This window comes from Sciurus carolinensis, chromosome 8 (genome assembly GCF_902686445.1).
Source record: "Sciurus carolinensis chromosome 8, mSciCar1.2, whole genome shotgun sequence".
Lineage (NCBI taxonomy): Eukaryota > Metazoa > Chordata > Mammalia > Rodentia > Sciuridae > Sciurus > Sciurus carolinensis.
Window position 1 is genome coordinate 63,904,965 of NC_062220.1, and position 17,238 is coordinate 63,922,202.

At 38.6% G+C, this 17,238-nt stretch overlaps 1 protein-coding gene and 1 pseudogene across 3 annotated transcripts in view; one reads left to right on the forward strand and one right to left on the reverse strand.

Annotated features, from left to right (window-relative positions):
- The window catches only part of Ccdc146 (coiled-coil domain containing 146), a 143,887-nt gene that overhangs the window by 36,886 nt on the left and 89,763 nt on the right, over window positions 1-17,238 (reverse strand). For 2 of the 3 annotated variants that reach the window (XM_047561032.1, XM_047561033.1), the window contains exons 3-4: window positions 7,375-7,457; window positions 4,127-4,336 (exon numbers count right to left, since the gene is read on the reverse strand). In XM_047561032.1, coding sequence (XP_047416988.1) covers window positions 4,127-4,336; window positions 7,375-7,457 — 293 coding nt within the window. The remainder of the gene's footprint in view (window positions 1-4,126; window positions 4,337-7,374; window positions 7,458-17,238) is intronic. The other variant, XM_047561034.1, reaches the window with a different exon arrangement.
- On the forward strand, window positions 13,077-13,505 carry LOC124990744 (NADH dehydrogenase [ubiquinone] 1 alpha subcomplex subunit 12-like; annotated as a pseudogene).

A 17,238-nucleotide genomic window follows, 5' to 3' on the forward strand; every position in this document is an offset into this window, starting at 1 on the left:
GAATAATAAATAAATAAATAAATAAATAAATAAATAAATAAATACAGTTATCTTTAAGTAAATACAAATGGCTAATTCTTTAGGACATTTTAAGCTAATTAAATTTATATTATGTAATTTTTACTAACAGACACTGATTTCTATTTCCTTTAAAAGATACATATTTTTATAGAGATAAAGATCATAATCCTAACCTTATCACACCACTGATGATCATTTTAATTTTCTCTATTTTAAAATATTATATTAAAAAAGTGTATGTGTAGTTAAATCCAGTTTTGCCTAATAGTTATTATTTTCCCAAGTTGCTAAACAGACTTCATAATTAATGATTTTAATAGCTACTTTCAAGGTCTTCTAGGCCAGATATACTATATAAAAATAATCCTATATGTAATTTATCATGTATTGAACCTATTATATGCCAGTCATTTTACATATATCATTTCTAACCTTCACAACCTTGCTAAGTAGGTTTTATCTTCACTGTATAAATGAAGAAACTAAAAGTTAAGCATTTTCTCAGTCAGTCAAGGTTAAACTGACATTCAAATTGACTCCAGAGTCAGTATCAAGATACCTCTGGACTGATTATGTAAATATTCCTGTTTCCTAGAAATTCAGACTACTTTTAATTTATCACTTTTATAAAAAATGATGCAATAAATATCTTTGCCTAATATTTCTTTTTCTCTTTTTGGATTTTCATTTTTGCAAGGAATTACTGGAGCAAAACTTTTTTTTTTGTTGTTGTTGTTGTTGTTGTTGTGATGGGGATTGGACCCAGGGTCTTGTGCATGCTATGTAAGCACTCTCCCAACTAAGCTATATTCTCAACCCCAGCAAAACATTTTTGTATGTACCTCTTGGTATATATTAATTCCTAATCTTTTAAACTCACATTAAAATTTAAACATGACATTTTTCAGCTTTCTGGACTAAGGGGTGCTTCAACATCAAAGCTCCTTAGGATTTACTTCCTTTCTGCAGTAAAATAGTCCTAACTGAAGCTAGGTCATTGAAGGTTTTGGGTTTTGGGATCTATGAGAGTAGAAGTGATGCAGGGAGCCCAATATACTGCCATGGGTGAGAGAAATCCTTCACTATAAGAAGTAGAATCAGCATGAATGTGAAGACTTCTGAACCAATCTAATAACCAGCTCAGGGTAGGACCTTTCCAGAATTGGAACTGGTCACTGAGGGAAGCTGAGCAATCCGTATGGATAGTGTTTAAGTGCAGACTGATTGATTACTAAGAGAAGATTCAAGTGATCCTAACATGTAGCTGGGGCTGAGAACCATTTTTGGAATCAATCGTTCTCAAACTCTAATTTGAATCAGAATCATGTGGGACTTACAGAAAATTCAAGTGTCGCACTGGGGTGGAGGCATGGGCAGAAATCAGAATCCTTAATTTCAGGTTTGGATATACCTTTCAAATGAATATCTCAGGTGCTTTTCTTTCTGTTATACTGAGAAACCTATTTTATACTTAAGATATTAGTTGCTACAAGGAAGCAAGAAAAAAAAAGTAAAAGGTTAGAAGATAAAATCTGTTCCAGCTGTAAGTTTTTTCTTATGACTACCCCTGAGAACCTGCCTGCATGCCCCTCTGTCATATTCTCACTTTCTAGAATTCCTGATGCACTGCTAAAATCATCCTTCTATTTCTTACATGATTTGTTTGCTTCTTAGTTTCTACTTTGCTGTCATTATTGGACCAAGAATGAAAAATAACTAATAAGCCCTGTGTGAGCAACAGCAGGGACTACGAGAACCAGCTAAGGAGAGTGAACAGTCACTAAGGTCAGGGTCACATCAGGACAGCCCTGCACGTGTGTGTGTGTGTGTGTGTGTGTGTGTGTGTGTGTGTGTGTGTGTGTGAGGCCTGAGCAGCCCTCCTCTTCATGTCCACACTGTGACAACAGCACTGACTGACCATGGCCTTCTTTTCCCAGTTGACTGAGACTTATCAGAATATGTCAGATTTAGTATGAGAGACATGATGTATTTGCTGTTCATGTTTTAGGACTTACTAGGAAGCAGGGAAGCCAAAGGCAAGGAAAAGCTTGAAGAGACAATTGAAAAACCTTTTCACAGGAAGTTTTTAGAAAGATAATTACATCCATTTTGTTTCAAAAGTATGTACTCAGTAGTGTCTAGTTACTTCATTATTTACTTAGCTTATTTAAATAGGTTACCTATTCTTTCCTAAAGTGCATATTTATCAAGTGGTTGTTGTTAATGAATATAATCCAAAAACTATGACTATTATAGCATAATTATGAACCAACCAGGTAATTATACTGATCATCAGTATTTTTTAAAGGGCTTATCTTATATGAAAACAGGAGAAAATCAACCTCGACCGAGTTACAGAATAAATCCTTTTTCAAGAGTATCTGAACAAGATGTTGTTCTTAGTAGCTGCCAATGATTCAGACGTTCCTAAAGAGGCTGGGGTGGAGGGGTGCAAGTTATTTGGGCTCCTATTTAGACACTGAATAAAATGAGAGTTTATTGTACTGGCCTGACAAATGTCATCTGTATATTTGGATGAATAGTTTTCTCTCACTGGCTTAGTTTCTTCCTTTTTATCTGGGGATGGAAATATCTACTTTTTTTCCAGTGGGGAGGGTGTTGAGTGACTTTATTTCTGTATCATGTCATACTAAGCATGTTAAGCCAATGAAAATACATGGCCTATAACTCTTGCCTGGTATTTCCTTTGGTATCACTTTTTTTGTGTGTGTGAAAATAAGCTTGTTAATTCTTGAGCTGTTGATATTTGAAAATGCAAGGGAGTTGGCTCAAACTAAAGCATCGTATGTCACAAATTAAAAAGAATCCACACAAGGCATTTCTGTAAATGTGCATTTTGGATGTTCTTGTTCACTGTGAACTACCATTCACCATCCCCTCCCTATCTCAAGTAGCTCAGTGAACAATCTGCCCATCTATACCTAAAAGGCAAGAGTTCTTTCTTTCTTTCTTGGCAGGAATACTTGGAAATTTTAAACAATTTAAATATCAACTGCCTTATGTTCTTCTTACCCTTTCACGAAATGTCAAACATTCATACTTTCAATACTAATGAACAACCACCAATTGTTTTAATTTCATTATTTTCTCAGCTGAAAGAGTGCTTACAGAGCACAGAAATAGCTAAGCTTTCTTTTTATAGATCTCAGTGGTGAGTTTAAAACAAGTTTAGACTGAAATAAAAAAATACTGATTTTTTTCCCCTCTAAGTGGAATGCTCTTGATTAAACTGGCCTTCATTATCTATCCCTTGGTTGAAAAATGGACCCCACGAGGGCTTGTGAGGGTTTTGACAAGTCATTTACTGGTCTCTAGGACTGAATTATATTTGTACTGACAACAATCTACCTATTCTTAAAAATTGCTCAAGTTCTGCCACCTTAAATGGTGACAAATTCTAGGACAGATGGTTTGGCTTTCTCTCCAGTACCCAGGCATAGCACAGGGCACACTGTGGCACAAAACCTGAATTGCCATCATTTTGAAATTCAGCCTACATGGTGGCTCTTCTACCCACTTGCTACTCCATGGGAGGAATGTTAGAGATTTTTGGAAATAACATTTGCCCTTCTGGTAACAGATTTCTTTTTTAGTTCATAAAATGACATCCTCTAGATTGGGATAAGTAAGCCACATGTGACCCTTGGCTCACACATGCTTGTTTGGAAAGGGCATGTGGGGAGAAGTGCTCCCATAGGACAAGTGATCGGGGGATCCACACTTCTGGGGATAAGGATGAGGTGCCACAGTCAGGGAAGGGAGAGGGAAAAGGCGTGTCAAGTGCTTGTTTTGTACAGTCTAGTTTTTGGCTGCAGTTTCCAGAGCTATGGATTTCCTGACACACATTAAAAAAACAACAGGATCTCCATCACCTGAGTCATTTTTCCTAGAAGTCAGTTGTGTACCCCTTTTGTTCAGAGACTGCTCACTCCAGGGAAGCGAGGAAAGAACTGAGCTTGTCACTGTCAGCATATGCTATCTCACACTCTTTGTACCTAAAATGACTTTCTAATTTTTCTTATTTCTGTGCAAACAGCTATGCTCATATCTGTCTTCAGTGCGCTTGAGAGAACCGAGCACTTACCTGTTCAGTCTGTACTGATTATGGAACTCCCTTTCCTTCACTGCGTTATATTCATTTTGATACTTGAGCAGCTGTTCTCTCATCTTGGAGACCTCGGTGGAGAAGGCCTCTGGGAAGCTATCAGCTTGCTGTATGTGAAACCGCTGCTGTTGTATTTGCTCAGTAAAACTTTTGGCATTCTGTAGCAGCTGGACCTCTGACTCTTGGGTGCTGGGTTACAGGAGGACAGATTTGCACAATGAGAAATATACACCCTCCATACCCTGGGTTGCTCCTGTGGGCAGCATGGAGCATGTCCACAGTTGCTCCCCATTCTTGGGTTCAGTTCACCTCAGTATTATTTGGGGGCCAAATACTGCACTTGGTGCTCAGGTGAATAAGGCTCAGCTCCTGGCCTCAAGTTGCTCATCATGCAGCAGAGAGAACTGGTAACTGGAATGCCTGCTGACAGGTCCTTCCCTAGATCCAGACAATGGGAGGTTGACAGAGAAAGGACTAAATTCAATGGGAATATGCATATTTCCTCTGACTTTGAAGAATGACCAAGACTTCCAAGGAAGAAGAGAAATAAGGGGAGAAGAGTGGGTCCCTTGAACTGCCCCACCAATCCTGGCTTTCTTGAGTTTCCTGACATGATTATAGGAATATCTTTGCCCTCTTAGGAAGAAATAGAAACTTCTAATGGGACAACACAAGGAAAGTATGAAGAAAAATTTCCCTGTAAAGTTATAATTAGGGATTTTTTTTTATCTTAACCTTGAAGACTTTCTAAAACTAGACTTGAACACCACAGAAGAGGAGATTCCTACAACCCCAATTATATTCTGTGCCCTTGGCCCAATTTGGAAAGGGTGGGCATAGAGGCAGATCTGGGTGGATACAGAAATTGTACTTGGTCAAATCCCCAGAATCTTCTGGAACTCACCAGTTTTACCATCAAATATTACTTATCTTTCTTAGAAACCCTTACATTATCTACTGCTCCTATTCAGAGCAAGGTCTGGCCATTTCCTGTTTTAGAGCCAGTGTTCTCTTTGGCTGTGTACTCCCCACTATCTTCAGATTTTAGCTCATTTGCAGAGTGCCCCATAACTTGATGGAGTCTGTCTCAGCTGAAGTTATCATCTCCACCCATTTCTCAGACTTTAATTTATCAAGTATCCAATGGCATCCAGCAAAAACATTTGCTATTAGCAGAATATGTTCCAGGCACTGTGTTGGGTGCCAAATAGTAACTTACTACAGCTATGGTGACAACACATATAATTTCCGCTAATGAAATTTAGATTTTTTTTTTTTTGGTGCTGGGCATGCGAGGCAAGCACTCTACCACATAGCTACTGGAGTTAGTCTCTTAAATTTCCTTGCATGCTCATATACTCTGTGAATCTAAAGTTATCTACTTTTAATATGACAGACTTCAACTACTAGACTGTGAAGTACTGGATTAGGCCATAGTGCACGTTTTCCCACAGAGAAGAAGGGGACAATGTGGTGTTTTGGGGTCTAGGCAGAACGGAAATGACAACTTTCCACAAGCTCTTAAATATATTTCAGTGGAAATATATTTCTGTGTCTGTAGAAGAGAATTTAACAACTTTTATCATGTGGTATCTATGGAAAACTCAATCAGTTTCACTCTGATATCCAGCCCACACCTACCTGCTGCAGCCCCAACACAAAAGCAGAGAGTGTACTTCTTCATGCCTTTACCTCCCTCCAGGCCGTGGGCATAGGAGAGAGTGGTTGGTGTTTACCAGGAAGAGAGAGGGAACTAAGGGGTCAAGAGGAGGTAAAATGTGGGTAGCAGAAGGGAAGTAACTATTTTGCAACGTGACCTGGAAGCAGGAAGAAATAACACCACAACCTTGCTCCTACGTTGCTATTTGTCACTGGGGCCCAGGGATCCGAGTTGTGAGGCATGGAGCTGTTTGGGGAAGTCAAACCATTGCACCCTGCAAAGCTCCCCAGGGCTCCAAATAAGAGCTATCCAGAGGGTAAGAAACCCTGCAATATACTTGTATTTGCAAAAAGGCTTGAAGGGATGCCCTGACTGGTAGAGTTTTCTGCCAGTAAAAGTAGTTGAGGTACGTTGAAAAAGATGTCTCCAAATTTTTCACCTATAGCCTCCAAATTCTTGAGGACAACTTGCTGGCAGGCAGCACTAACTCTGGGAGAATGGATTCTCCAAGAAGGCAGCGGGGAGGATGAGCCAAGGCTGGGGCTTCCTGAAGGGAGCTGAGTTAGTGTGGAGTGGGGGGCAAGTGAAGTTTGCACAGGGACGCAGCCTGCTCCTCTCCCAGCCATTCACTCTTCCCTCACGCTTCCACCCTCAAAGTACCCAACTGACAAAAGACCCTGGACGTGTTAAGAACTAGGGGCAATGGTTGGGGATTGACAGAAGAGGATGGCTGGGGACGGGTGGGAGGGAGCTTTTGATGAGTACATCATACAAGGCTCTGAGGCAGCTTGTAAGTGTTAAGAAATGGCAGCGGATTTGTCCCTCTCCTTTCTCCATTTCCCTATCCCCTCGATTCCCAGTGCCTAATAGCAGGAACTTGGAAAAGCTACTGCATCATTCTGTGGAAGCTTCTTCTGGTCTGCTGCCGACCTGGTATTGACTAAGGTGAATAGCCTGGAGTAGGAGGAGGAGGTGAGAAGCAAAGACAGGTGTCTTGGCAGATGCAAGTTGGGACCGTCATAGAATCTCTACCTCCGGGTGGTGAAGAGAGGTGGGCAGGAGTCTTGCAGGAGTGTTCTGCAGCACATGGTGTCAGCATGCCACCAAAATACCCTTGTTCCAAGCTTCTGTACCATCAGCAAGCACTTGCATACCTCTATCTCCAGCTATAGAAGCTTGTTTGACTTCTCAAAGGGCAAGCTAGAAGTTCCAGGAGTGAATCTCCCTGGGGACAATCCTTAATCAATGAGGGATGGAAAAACTGGGGGACAAGTATCCCAGTTTTGTCACTCCTCAGTGGCAGAGTTCTGAAGTGCATTCTTCACAGTCACTCAGAAAGTCCTCTGTGAGACTGCACCCCAACTGCCCACAGGGTGAACCCACAGACTGACCCACCCCAGCTAACTCCTTTCCCAGTCTCACTTCCCCATTCTCTCATGACACTTTCTTGAGTCATTTCTCAGACTACCTGAACTCAGTCCTTGCCTCAGAGTCCAGTTTTGGGGTGAACACAAAGATAGGAATGTAGCTATGATGAAAGGTGTCTCCACCTTGGTAAACAGCTTACCTCATCACAGTGTCATGCAGCAAGGTGTACTTGGCTTTTAATTCTGCCATTCTGGTTCCAGGAATCTTTCCCATAGCATGTAACTAGCAAAGAGAACATAAGATCACTGTTAGTCATCACTCCCCTCATGTTGAAGCAGGAGATAATGTGACATGTGGATATCTTACCAAACCTTTCATTAAATATTAGAGACGATACATATGAGGCAATATGACTTATTGGCAAGATACTGGGTGTTTAGAGAAAAGAGGTAGTTCTATCCTGCCTCCAGTCTCTTTGTTCTTGGACAAATCTTTTTGACTTTCTAGGTTGTGACTTTTTCATCTGGTAATTGAAATAACTTCCAACTCTAGAAGTATATTTCTAGGGTTAGCAAACAACATGAATATTATAGATTACTAGGATGGCCATTTGTATATTAAGTGAAGCGATGATTAAACATCTATTATAAATAAGTTATTTATTCTCAAAAAATATTTTGTGAGATAGGGATTATTATCTCCAGTTGAAACTAAAGTTTTGAAGAGTTAAATAATTTGCCCAAAGTTATAGATAAAATGCTAATTGAAACAGAGGCAGCATTTAAATCAAGTGGTCTAGCTTGGAAAACCCAGCATCACTGTTCTTACCTGATGTTTCTGCCTCTACTGTCAAAATATCAAGGAAAGTACCCAGCACATGCAGAGATGTTAATTTATTTCTTTTTCATTTCTGGTAAAAGAAATTTGACTTGCTCTCTGAATAGCATGACAATTAATCAATAACATCATAACATTAAAAACTAAAGTTTTACCTTATTAAAACCATAACACCATGAGTATTTTGAATTAGGTTTGACTTTAAACTATTACTGACATAGTATCAAAAAACAGAACTAAAGAAAAGAATTTTTCAATGCCTTGTTGTTCTTACCTCCACAATATTGCTTGAATCCATCCACTTTCCTCCCTCTCTCTGAACCCACTAGTCCAAGACACATCATCTCTCAGCTGATTAGTATAAAACCTTCTAACTGCCTCCCACCTCCCCTTGTCCCTTCTATCATTCAGGAACCCCACCCATCTACTCTCCATAGAGATCTTTCTAAAAAATCAAGCAAGGTCTGCTGGGCTCAAAACCTTCAAGTGGAATAAAATTTGAGACCATAGTATTCAAGATCCTGAGACCCTACAGGACCCTGCCTCCCTCTCCACCTCTCCTTCCACAGCATCCTCTTCAAGTTCACAGTGCTTCTGCTGCACTGGCTGCCTTTTCTTTCCATAGATGATTTATGGATCTCTTCCCTTTTTCAAGGTCTCTGAATGAACCATTCTTCACTTTTCTCCTATTTCATTCCAACTCTTTCTTTGTGCATTAGTTTAAATATCAATGAAAAGGCCTTCTCTCACTTCCAAATCCCCTACCACCCCAAACTCTGTACTTTATAAAACATAACATGTATGTTCTTTAATAAAAGAATTATTTTCTTTCTTCCCTGACTGGTATATAAGTCCCAAGAGGAAGGGGCTTTGGGTATCTTGTTCTTCATTGTATTCCAGGTGCTCAATAAATTGTTTACATTCATTAACAAGTGAATAAAAGTAACTGACAAAACACAAAAGGTCTACACAGTAAGGCTTCAAGGTCTCTCTACCCAAATCAGGGTAGAAAATGTTAAATACACTGAGACCATTGCTTATTTGTGAGTGTTAGAAATCTTTTATGAGGGCCAGAACACCTAGGTTCAAATCCCACAGCCCTCATTTTTTAATCTGTGGATGAAATGTGGCGAACAGGATCTTTAAGACCTTTCGGGAGGCTTAAAATACATTCAAATGCCACCTTAAATAATAATTTATATGTAACTTTTTTTGGAGGGTGCTGGGAATTGAACTCAGGGGTACTCAACTACTGAGTCACATCCCCAGCCCTATTTTGTATTTTATTTAGAGACAGGGTCTCACTGAGTTGCTAAGTGCCTCACTTTCACTGAGGCTGCCTTTGAACTGGCAATCCTCCTGTCTCAGCCTCCTAAGCCTCTGGAATTATAGGTGTATGCCACTGTACCTGCCTTAATTTATATGTAACTTTTCAACTGAGTTACTTTGGTAAGATGACAATGTTACATTTTATAGACATTTATTTTGGTTCTGTATTTTTTTTCTGTATTTTGAGGCACTGTATAACTTATTTCAGGACTTGGACATTTTCACTGGTTTCTGAAAAGGTGTTGTGCCTTCAAAGTCTAGAAGCAAAAAGTAAATAAATAATATTAATTTGCATATGAACAAACATTTCTGGGAAAAGTTTAGGCAAAGGCAAGCATGTGAGTGTGTTTTTCTATATGGGTATGTACTATGAAGGTCAAGTAAGGGGCCAGCCTTATACCTAGCCAGCTAGTCATCATCTAACCACTGTGTAAATTAACTATGGATTTACATATTCAAAAATACACAAAGTATTTAGTTTTGTTCTTAAGATGGAAAGATCATTACCTTCTATCTACTGCTCCATGTGTAACAGAAACAGAAATGAGTATGACATATGCCCCGCCATAAGGTAAATCACAGTTTGAAGAGAGAAGAAATGACAGAATGTTTCACCTACATTCTGTAGTTTCATAGTTGATAACTATTTGATTTTTTGTGCCTTTGTTTTGGCAGTTATTTTCTTTATATTGTAAGTTAAAGCAATTAAGTAAAATTATAAATTATAGACCACTTCCGGGGGCCAGGAGTGCTAGAATGGTGTGTGAAGAGCTCAATGAATCCCTCTCTCAAACATATTGATTAAACTCATCAAAATAGGCTAAGACAACAATTTAAAACCTCTGAAAATTATTGTAAGGGCATGCAAGAAATGGAGAAGCATTTATTCAGTGAGCCATGAGCTGCATCCATTACCCCTAGAGCTCCACGTTGCCCACAAACTATTTCAGGCATGTTTTATAGTCAGTGAAGTGCCCATCTCCCCACTTGTTGATTGCTCCAGATCTATTCCAGGTGGGCAGGATAGCCTTGGAAAAGAGTAGCACTCATCCACTCACTCTCAGCTTGGTATGCCGGAAGAGTTTTACCAGTGGGTAGCCGCAGCTGCTTGGTAGTACCTATTCCCACACTGAATTGTCCTGCTCTACAAGAAGAATCTGGGCAGGGAAAACAAGAAAGATCAGAGTTCCTCAAATACCCAGTTCCTGTTCAGTAACAGAAGGCTGGGGGCTGAGCAAATTGTGAAGATTTACAGTTCTGCAGCCCTGCCTTTGGTTTTAATAGGAACAGAGTACATAATATCCTTGCACCAGAGCATTATCAAAAATGATAGATATCACAAGAGCTAAAGGGGAAGTTAATAATATCTTTGTGATACCACTTAAGGCAGACCAGCAGAAATATAACAGAGAAATCAGGGCAAGAGACAGTCAAAGAAGGCCCTGCTAAAAATCACTCAATAATGGTGAATAAGGAAGCTATGAAAAAGCCAGAGGCATGACCACCCAGAGTGACCAGAGAGGGTACTTCTACTCTACAGTCCCTGTGTTAAAGTGAGGCAGATAGGTAAACTCCCTGAACTTTAAGAGTGGTCCCCAAGCCACATGAAAAAGGATGAAAACCTTATTTTCTCAGGGAGTTTAAGTACAACCCCTGACTAATCAGTATCTAGCCACTAAGTTAAAGTGATCCAGGAGCAGCTCCCAGGAAGTCAAGCTTAAAAATAATGAGGAAAGGGTGGGGGCTATTGCTCAGTGGCCGAGTGCTTGCCTTGCACATGTGAGGCACTGGGTTTGATCCTCAGCACCATATAAAAATAAACAAATAAAATAAAGGCATGCTGTCTATCTACAACTACCAAAAATAAAATAATAAAAAAACTAACAAGGAAAAAATATCTGAGCAGGAATATCAGAGACTGCATATTGGAGGAGAAATACAATTTACAGAATTAGTTTGGCCAAGTCACTAAACAAGTGAACATATGAACAATAACAAAAACAAAATGTCAACACAATAAACCTGGGAGGATCAAACTCCACAGTTGCTACAATGTATTGTAGACAATTTATAATTTTTAATAAAAAATTATAAGACATGCAAAGAAACAAAGTATTATCTCCTACACAGGAAAAAAAAAATAACTATGTGGAAACTGCCTCGGGAGGATACAGATGTCAGATTTAACAGACTTCAAAGAAGTTATTATAAATAATGTTTGAAGAATGAAAGCAGTATGACATTCATCAAATACAGAATATCAATAAGCAGGATTTTTTAAAACACTACATTGAAATTCTTAAGTAGAGAATTATAATAATTGAAAATTTTACTGGAGGAACTCAGTAATAGATTTGAGCAGGCAAAAGAATTAGTGAACTTGAAGACAGATCAGTAGAGATTATATCATTTAAAAAAAGAGAAAAAGCATGAAAACCCATGAGCAGATCCTTCCAGAAATGAAGGACACCATAAAATCCACCAAGTTATGTGGAACAGGAAAACTGGTGAGAAAGGGGACAGAAAAAATACTTGAATAAGAACTGTCCAAATGTGATGAAAAACATTAATCTAAGAACTCAATGAATTCCAAATAGGATAAACATAAAGATATTTACACCCAGACATATCACAGTGAGACTACTGAAAGTCAAAGATAAAATCTTGAAAGCAAGAAAACAAACAAACAAACAGGAAACAACATCCTCCCTCCCCCACAAAAAACCAACAACAAAGAAACAGGAACCAAAAAAACAGTCCGTTATGTACAAGGAAATCACTTTTAGAATAACGGGTAACTTCTCATCCAAAACAATGGAGGATGAAAAGCAGATGGATGACATACTCAGAATGAAAGATAAAAACAAAACTGTCAATCAAGAATCTATACATCAAATGTATCTTTCAAAAGTAAAGAGGAAATAAAGACATTCTCAGATAAACCACAATGGAGAGCATCTGCTGGCAGACTTGCCTTATAAGAAACATTAAAGCAAGTTCTTTAGGCTGAAAGTAAGTCACGTTAGATAAATCTACATGAAAAAGAGTGTATCCAAGCAAATTGCAAACACATGCTCACACAAAAACTTGGACACAAATCTTTATAGCAGTATCACTTGTAATAATAAAAAAGGAAACAACCTAAAAGTCCATCAGTTGATGAACAGACAAATGAAATGTCATATATTCACAAAATAGAATATTATTCGGCCGTAAAAGGGAATGGAGTTTTGATACCTGCTACAACATGAATGAACCTTGAAAAAATTATGCTAATTAAAGAGGCCAGACACAAAAGGCCATATATAGAACAAAACCTATTGTACAATACCTATGTACAATGCCTATTCAGAATAGGCAAATCTATTGACAAAGTAGATTTAATAACTGCCTATAGATATAGTGGCTAGGGAGAAGGGAGTGACTGTATGGGTGTAGGATTTATTTTTGTGTAATGGAAATATTCTAAAATTAGAACATGGTGATTATATGACTGTATATACTAAAGATCACTTAAAACAAAAGTGAACTTTATGATATGTACACTAGAACTCAGTAAAACAAACTTTTAAAATTGTTAGAAATCAAGATTTTTTTTTACTTTAAAAGATACACAATTGTAAAATCAAAGAAATTGTGAAAACACTATAAAGTTAAAACTGAATTGCAAATACTAGTATCAACTCATGATTCAAAAAAACAAAACAGGCACTGGAGGTGGGGCCTGTGCGGAAGATGGAGTTGCTGCAGGTCTTGAAGTGCGGGCTGCAGCAGGTCAGCAGCCACGGCGGTTTCCGTGGCTATCTACGAGTTTTCTTCAGATCAAATGACATGAGAGTTGGTACATAAGTGGGGGAAGACAAGTATGGAAACAAATACTATGAGGACAACAAGCAATTTTTTGGCCATCACCGATGGGTTATATATACTACTGAAATGAATGGCAAAAGCATCCTCTGGGGTGTAGATGGAAGCATGGTGCTTCCTCAATAGTATCGTTGGCTTCTCTGTAAGACTGATGACCCTCCAACAACAAAACCACCGACTGCTCATTTGGACAAACCATAAGTTCAACGTGAGTGGCACTCCAGAACAGTATGTACCTTATTCCACTACCAGAAAGAAGATTCAGGAATGGGCCCACCTTCAACACCTTACAAGTAAAGACAGTGAAAAGCGGTTTCAGCGTGTAACATATGGGACTTTTCATGGACTTGCACTTTTACTGCTTACCATTAACTTGAATAAAAATTGTTTGATCAAAGCAAAAACCAAACCAAAACAAAAACCTCAGCTCAGTTTTGTCCATTAAAATGGTCTAGAAACAATGCCACATTAGCAACAATGAGCAGACCCTAACAGCCATGTTGCAGTCTTTAATATCACCCCCTACTGAAAGAAACCAGCGCGTGTCAGAGAAATGGCTGAATTTGGGCCTAGTGCAGGGAAGATACAAAGCAAAGTTGACATGTCTGGGCTAGAAAGCAAGTACTGTGTGTAGAATGTAATCTTATTTTACATATGAGGATGTAAACATATAGAGATCCAGAGAATAAGAGCTAAGATGTTAAAATTGAACTTTCAGGGTGGTACATAAGTATTGCTTTCATGTTTTTCTTTTTGTTTGTTTATATCTCCTACTATTTTTGCAACAATAGGTATTGCTGTTAATAAGTCTATTAAATATGCTTGAAAATGATTGTTTACACAGAAGGGAATTAGAAAAGAATGTTGGATCTGGAGAGTGCTGGAGTCTGATCCTAGTGAAAAATACAACCAGATTATAGCTCTGACTTAGTGACTACTCAGCTTTATTTCCTGTAAATGTGTCCCACCTTTAACATAAAGATCTGAAAGTGTAATGGTAGGTAGGCCAGCAAGGCATGTTAGTAATAACAAAATGGAAAATCCACAGGTTTCCTTTTATGTTGGTTGTCCCCATTTCCACTGGCCTTTGAGGTCTCAGGAACCTGCAAAGAAAGTTGATGGGCAAAACATCTTATTTGTTTTTGCAGTTTCTGCACAAATCAGAGAAGTCACAGATGTTCAGAAAGAAGACTAATAAACTGTCACTTGGTCTCCTCTACTAAATGCAAATATTTTAAAGAGAAAAATGATGTAGGACCAAACTGTGAAGAATGAATTTTCCTCCTTAAAATAAAAAAAGTCATAATCTGGTTCTTAAGAAAGTGACTTTATCAAGTTACCAACTTCTCTAAGCAGGTCTGTTCCCGATAGAAACTCCAGATTTGGTTCTAGTAGATGGAAACGCTTCACTCACACACAGTGTAGATGTGGAAAAAATGGTTGTATGTTCACACTGCACAATACAAGCAAGTATGGCAACCAAGTTTGTCATGTTTTAAAAATGCAGAATCGAAGGGATACAGCATAAAGGCCAATCTTAAATGGTCAAAGAGTATACACAACAAAAGGTTAGATATAAAGTCAAAAGTTCATAAATACGATTTCACAATAGATGCTTGTGTTACTGAACTGCCCTGTTGGTAACTGTGACTCGAAGGAAACATTTACACTAGAGCTAAGAGTTTAACAAGAAGAGTTCATGATTCATGGATAACATGGAATGATATGGAAAAAATTTCAAAAATGGAAATTCTAGGACATTCCAAGGAAAGTAACAGCTTAGTAAAAGCTTTGACTAAGTGAGCTTATCTGGAAGAGGGTCAGCATGAGGAAACAACTAGATGTTCGTGTGGGCCTGGGCAGGGGACCTGGCCCTGTCCAAGGTGGCTGTGGTTGTTAGCCTGCCTGTTCTTCTGGCCTCTTTGACATTACCTTCTGGTTTGACCTCATTTGAATATAACAACCTTGAAAGCATAAATTCTTAACTACTTTCATTTCCCTCTCACTCTTCGCCTCTTTTTTTTTCACCGCTGGAAATAAACAACACAGTCATTTGAAATGACTTCCAAATGCAATTGGGCAACACTGCTTCACCACTTCTCTGACATTTTCTTTAGTTGTATATCAACTTTTGTTTTCTCACAACCTCATTCAGCAGAAAAAACTGGGCCACATGAACTCATCCCCAATATCAACAGCGTCAACCTCCAGTAACTTCCCCACATCTCAAAAATTAAGTATTTCTTTCTTCTTGGTTGAGACCAACCCATTTACATGCTCTCACATACTGTCCTACCCCTTCCTAAAATGGTGAATCATTCGTTATGGTTTCTCTCCTCTGTAATCTCTACTTCTCCCTTTTTACTAGCTCAGTATCACACAGTAGTCAAGTTCATGATAAGTGGACTTTGGTTTGAATTCCAGCTCTGCTACTTTTTAACTATGTAACATTGAATAATATTTAACCAATCCATGATTCAGTTCATTCAGTTGTAAAAGAGAGGAAAGTAGTCCTTATTTCATAAGACAATAGTAAAGACTAAATAAATCAATATACATATAGTAGGCAGTATAATATCTTAGTACACAAATAAGGACTTAGTCATTGTCAGCTATTTTATCATTATCCTCAACCTATAAATTTGCTCATCTTTCTTACTTAAAAAACACAAGCCAGTTGTGGTGGTACACATCTGTAATCCCAGATACTTGGAAGGCTGAGACAGGAGGATCACGTTTTAGGCCAACCTGAAACATGTGAGATCCTGTCTCAAAATAAGAGCTGAGATATAGTTCTCTCGTAGAGCTCTTGCTTAGTGTGTGTGAGCCCTGAGTTCAATCCTTCAGTACTGAAAATCAACAACAACAACAAAAACAAAATAAAATCTACACTGGAAACTGTACTCCCATCTAATTACCTGCCTCTCTCTCCTTTTCAGTCAGTTTTCACACAGGTAATTTGTAATAGCTGGATCCTTTCAAGGTTTGCTTTTAACATTTGTTTAAGAGGTCCAGAACAATCTTCTGTGTAACAATACTTTGGTCCTACTGCTGATTGCGCACTCTTACTGACTCATCCCCACATACTAGGAGGTTTCTCTTTGTGTTGGAGGGAACATGACCTGGCCCCGTGTGAGCTTCAGTTTCTGAAAGCTCTTCCCCCAGCCTGAGCAGTATCCCTACATGCATGCACTGATTAATATTCAGATTCTTCGGAGGCCCTCTACAGATAATCTGGAGCTATTTCTGAAACTCTTTCTTCTTATCTGTGTCATTTAGTTGATTTGGCCTATATGAACTCCAAACTCTGACCCCTGAAATCATCACCGTGACCACTTGCCTCTGTGTTTCCATCTGTATGCTATAACCCAGAAAATCTGGGAAGTAAGAAAGGCAATCACAGGTTTCCCTTTGTTATTTTCCTACTCCCTAGGCATCATTTTCCTGTGTGACCTGTGGTCAAAAGTCTGAAAAGGAATATTTAATATGATTTGACCCATTTTTTTTTTTTTTAGGTAAGATGGGAGGTAAAAATGTTTCCTATTATTCCATATTAGTTGCAAATGGAGGTCCTGTAACTTTTAATTATTAAATTCAAATGACATTTCTCTGGCCTTATCTTACTTAACCATTTTGTGATATTTATTACTATATTACTATTGACTTGCTATAGTTCATCATTTATGGAACTCTCCCCTCCTCTGGTTTCTGACATACAGTGCCAGTCTTTCTTTCTTTCTTTCCTTTTTTTTTATTGTAAACAAATGGGATACATGTTGTTTCTCTGTCTGTACATGGCGAAAAGGCATACCATTTGTGTAATCATAAATTTACATAGGGTAATGTTGTTTGATTCATTCTGTTATTTTTTCCCTTCCCCCCACCCCTCCCACCCCTCTTTTCCCTCTATACAGTCTTTCCTTCCTCCATTCTTGCCCCCCTCCCTAACCCTAACTCTAACCCTAACACTAACCCCTTCCACCCCCCATGATGTGTCATCATCCACTTACCAGCGAGATCATTTGTCCTT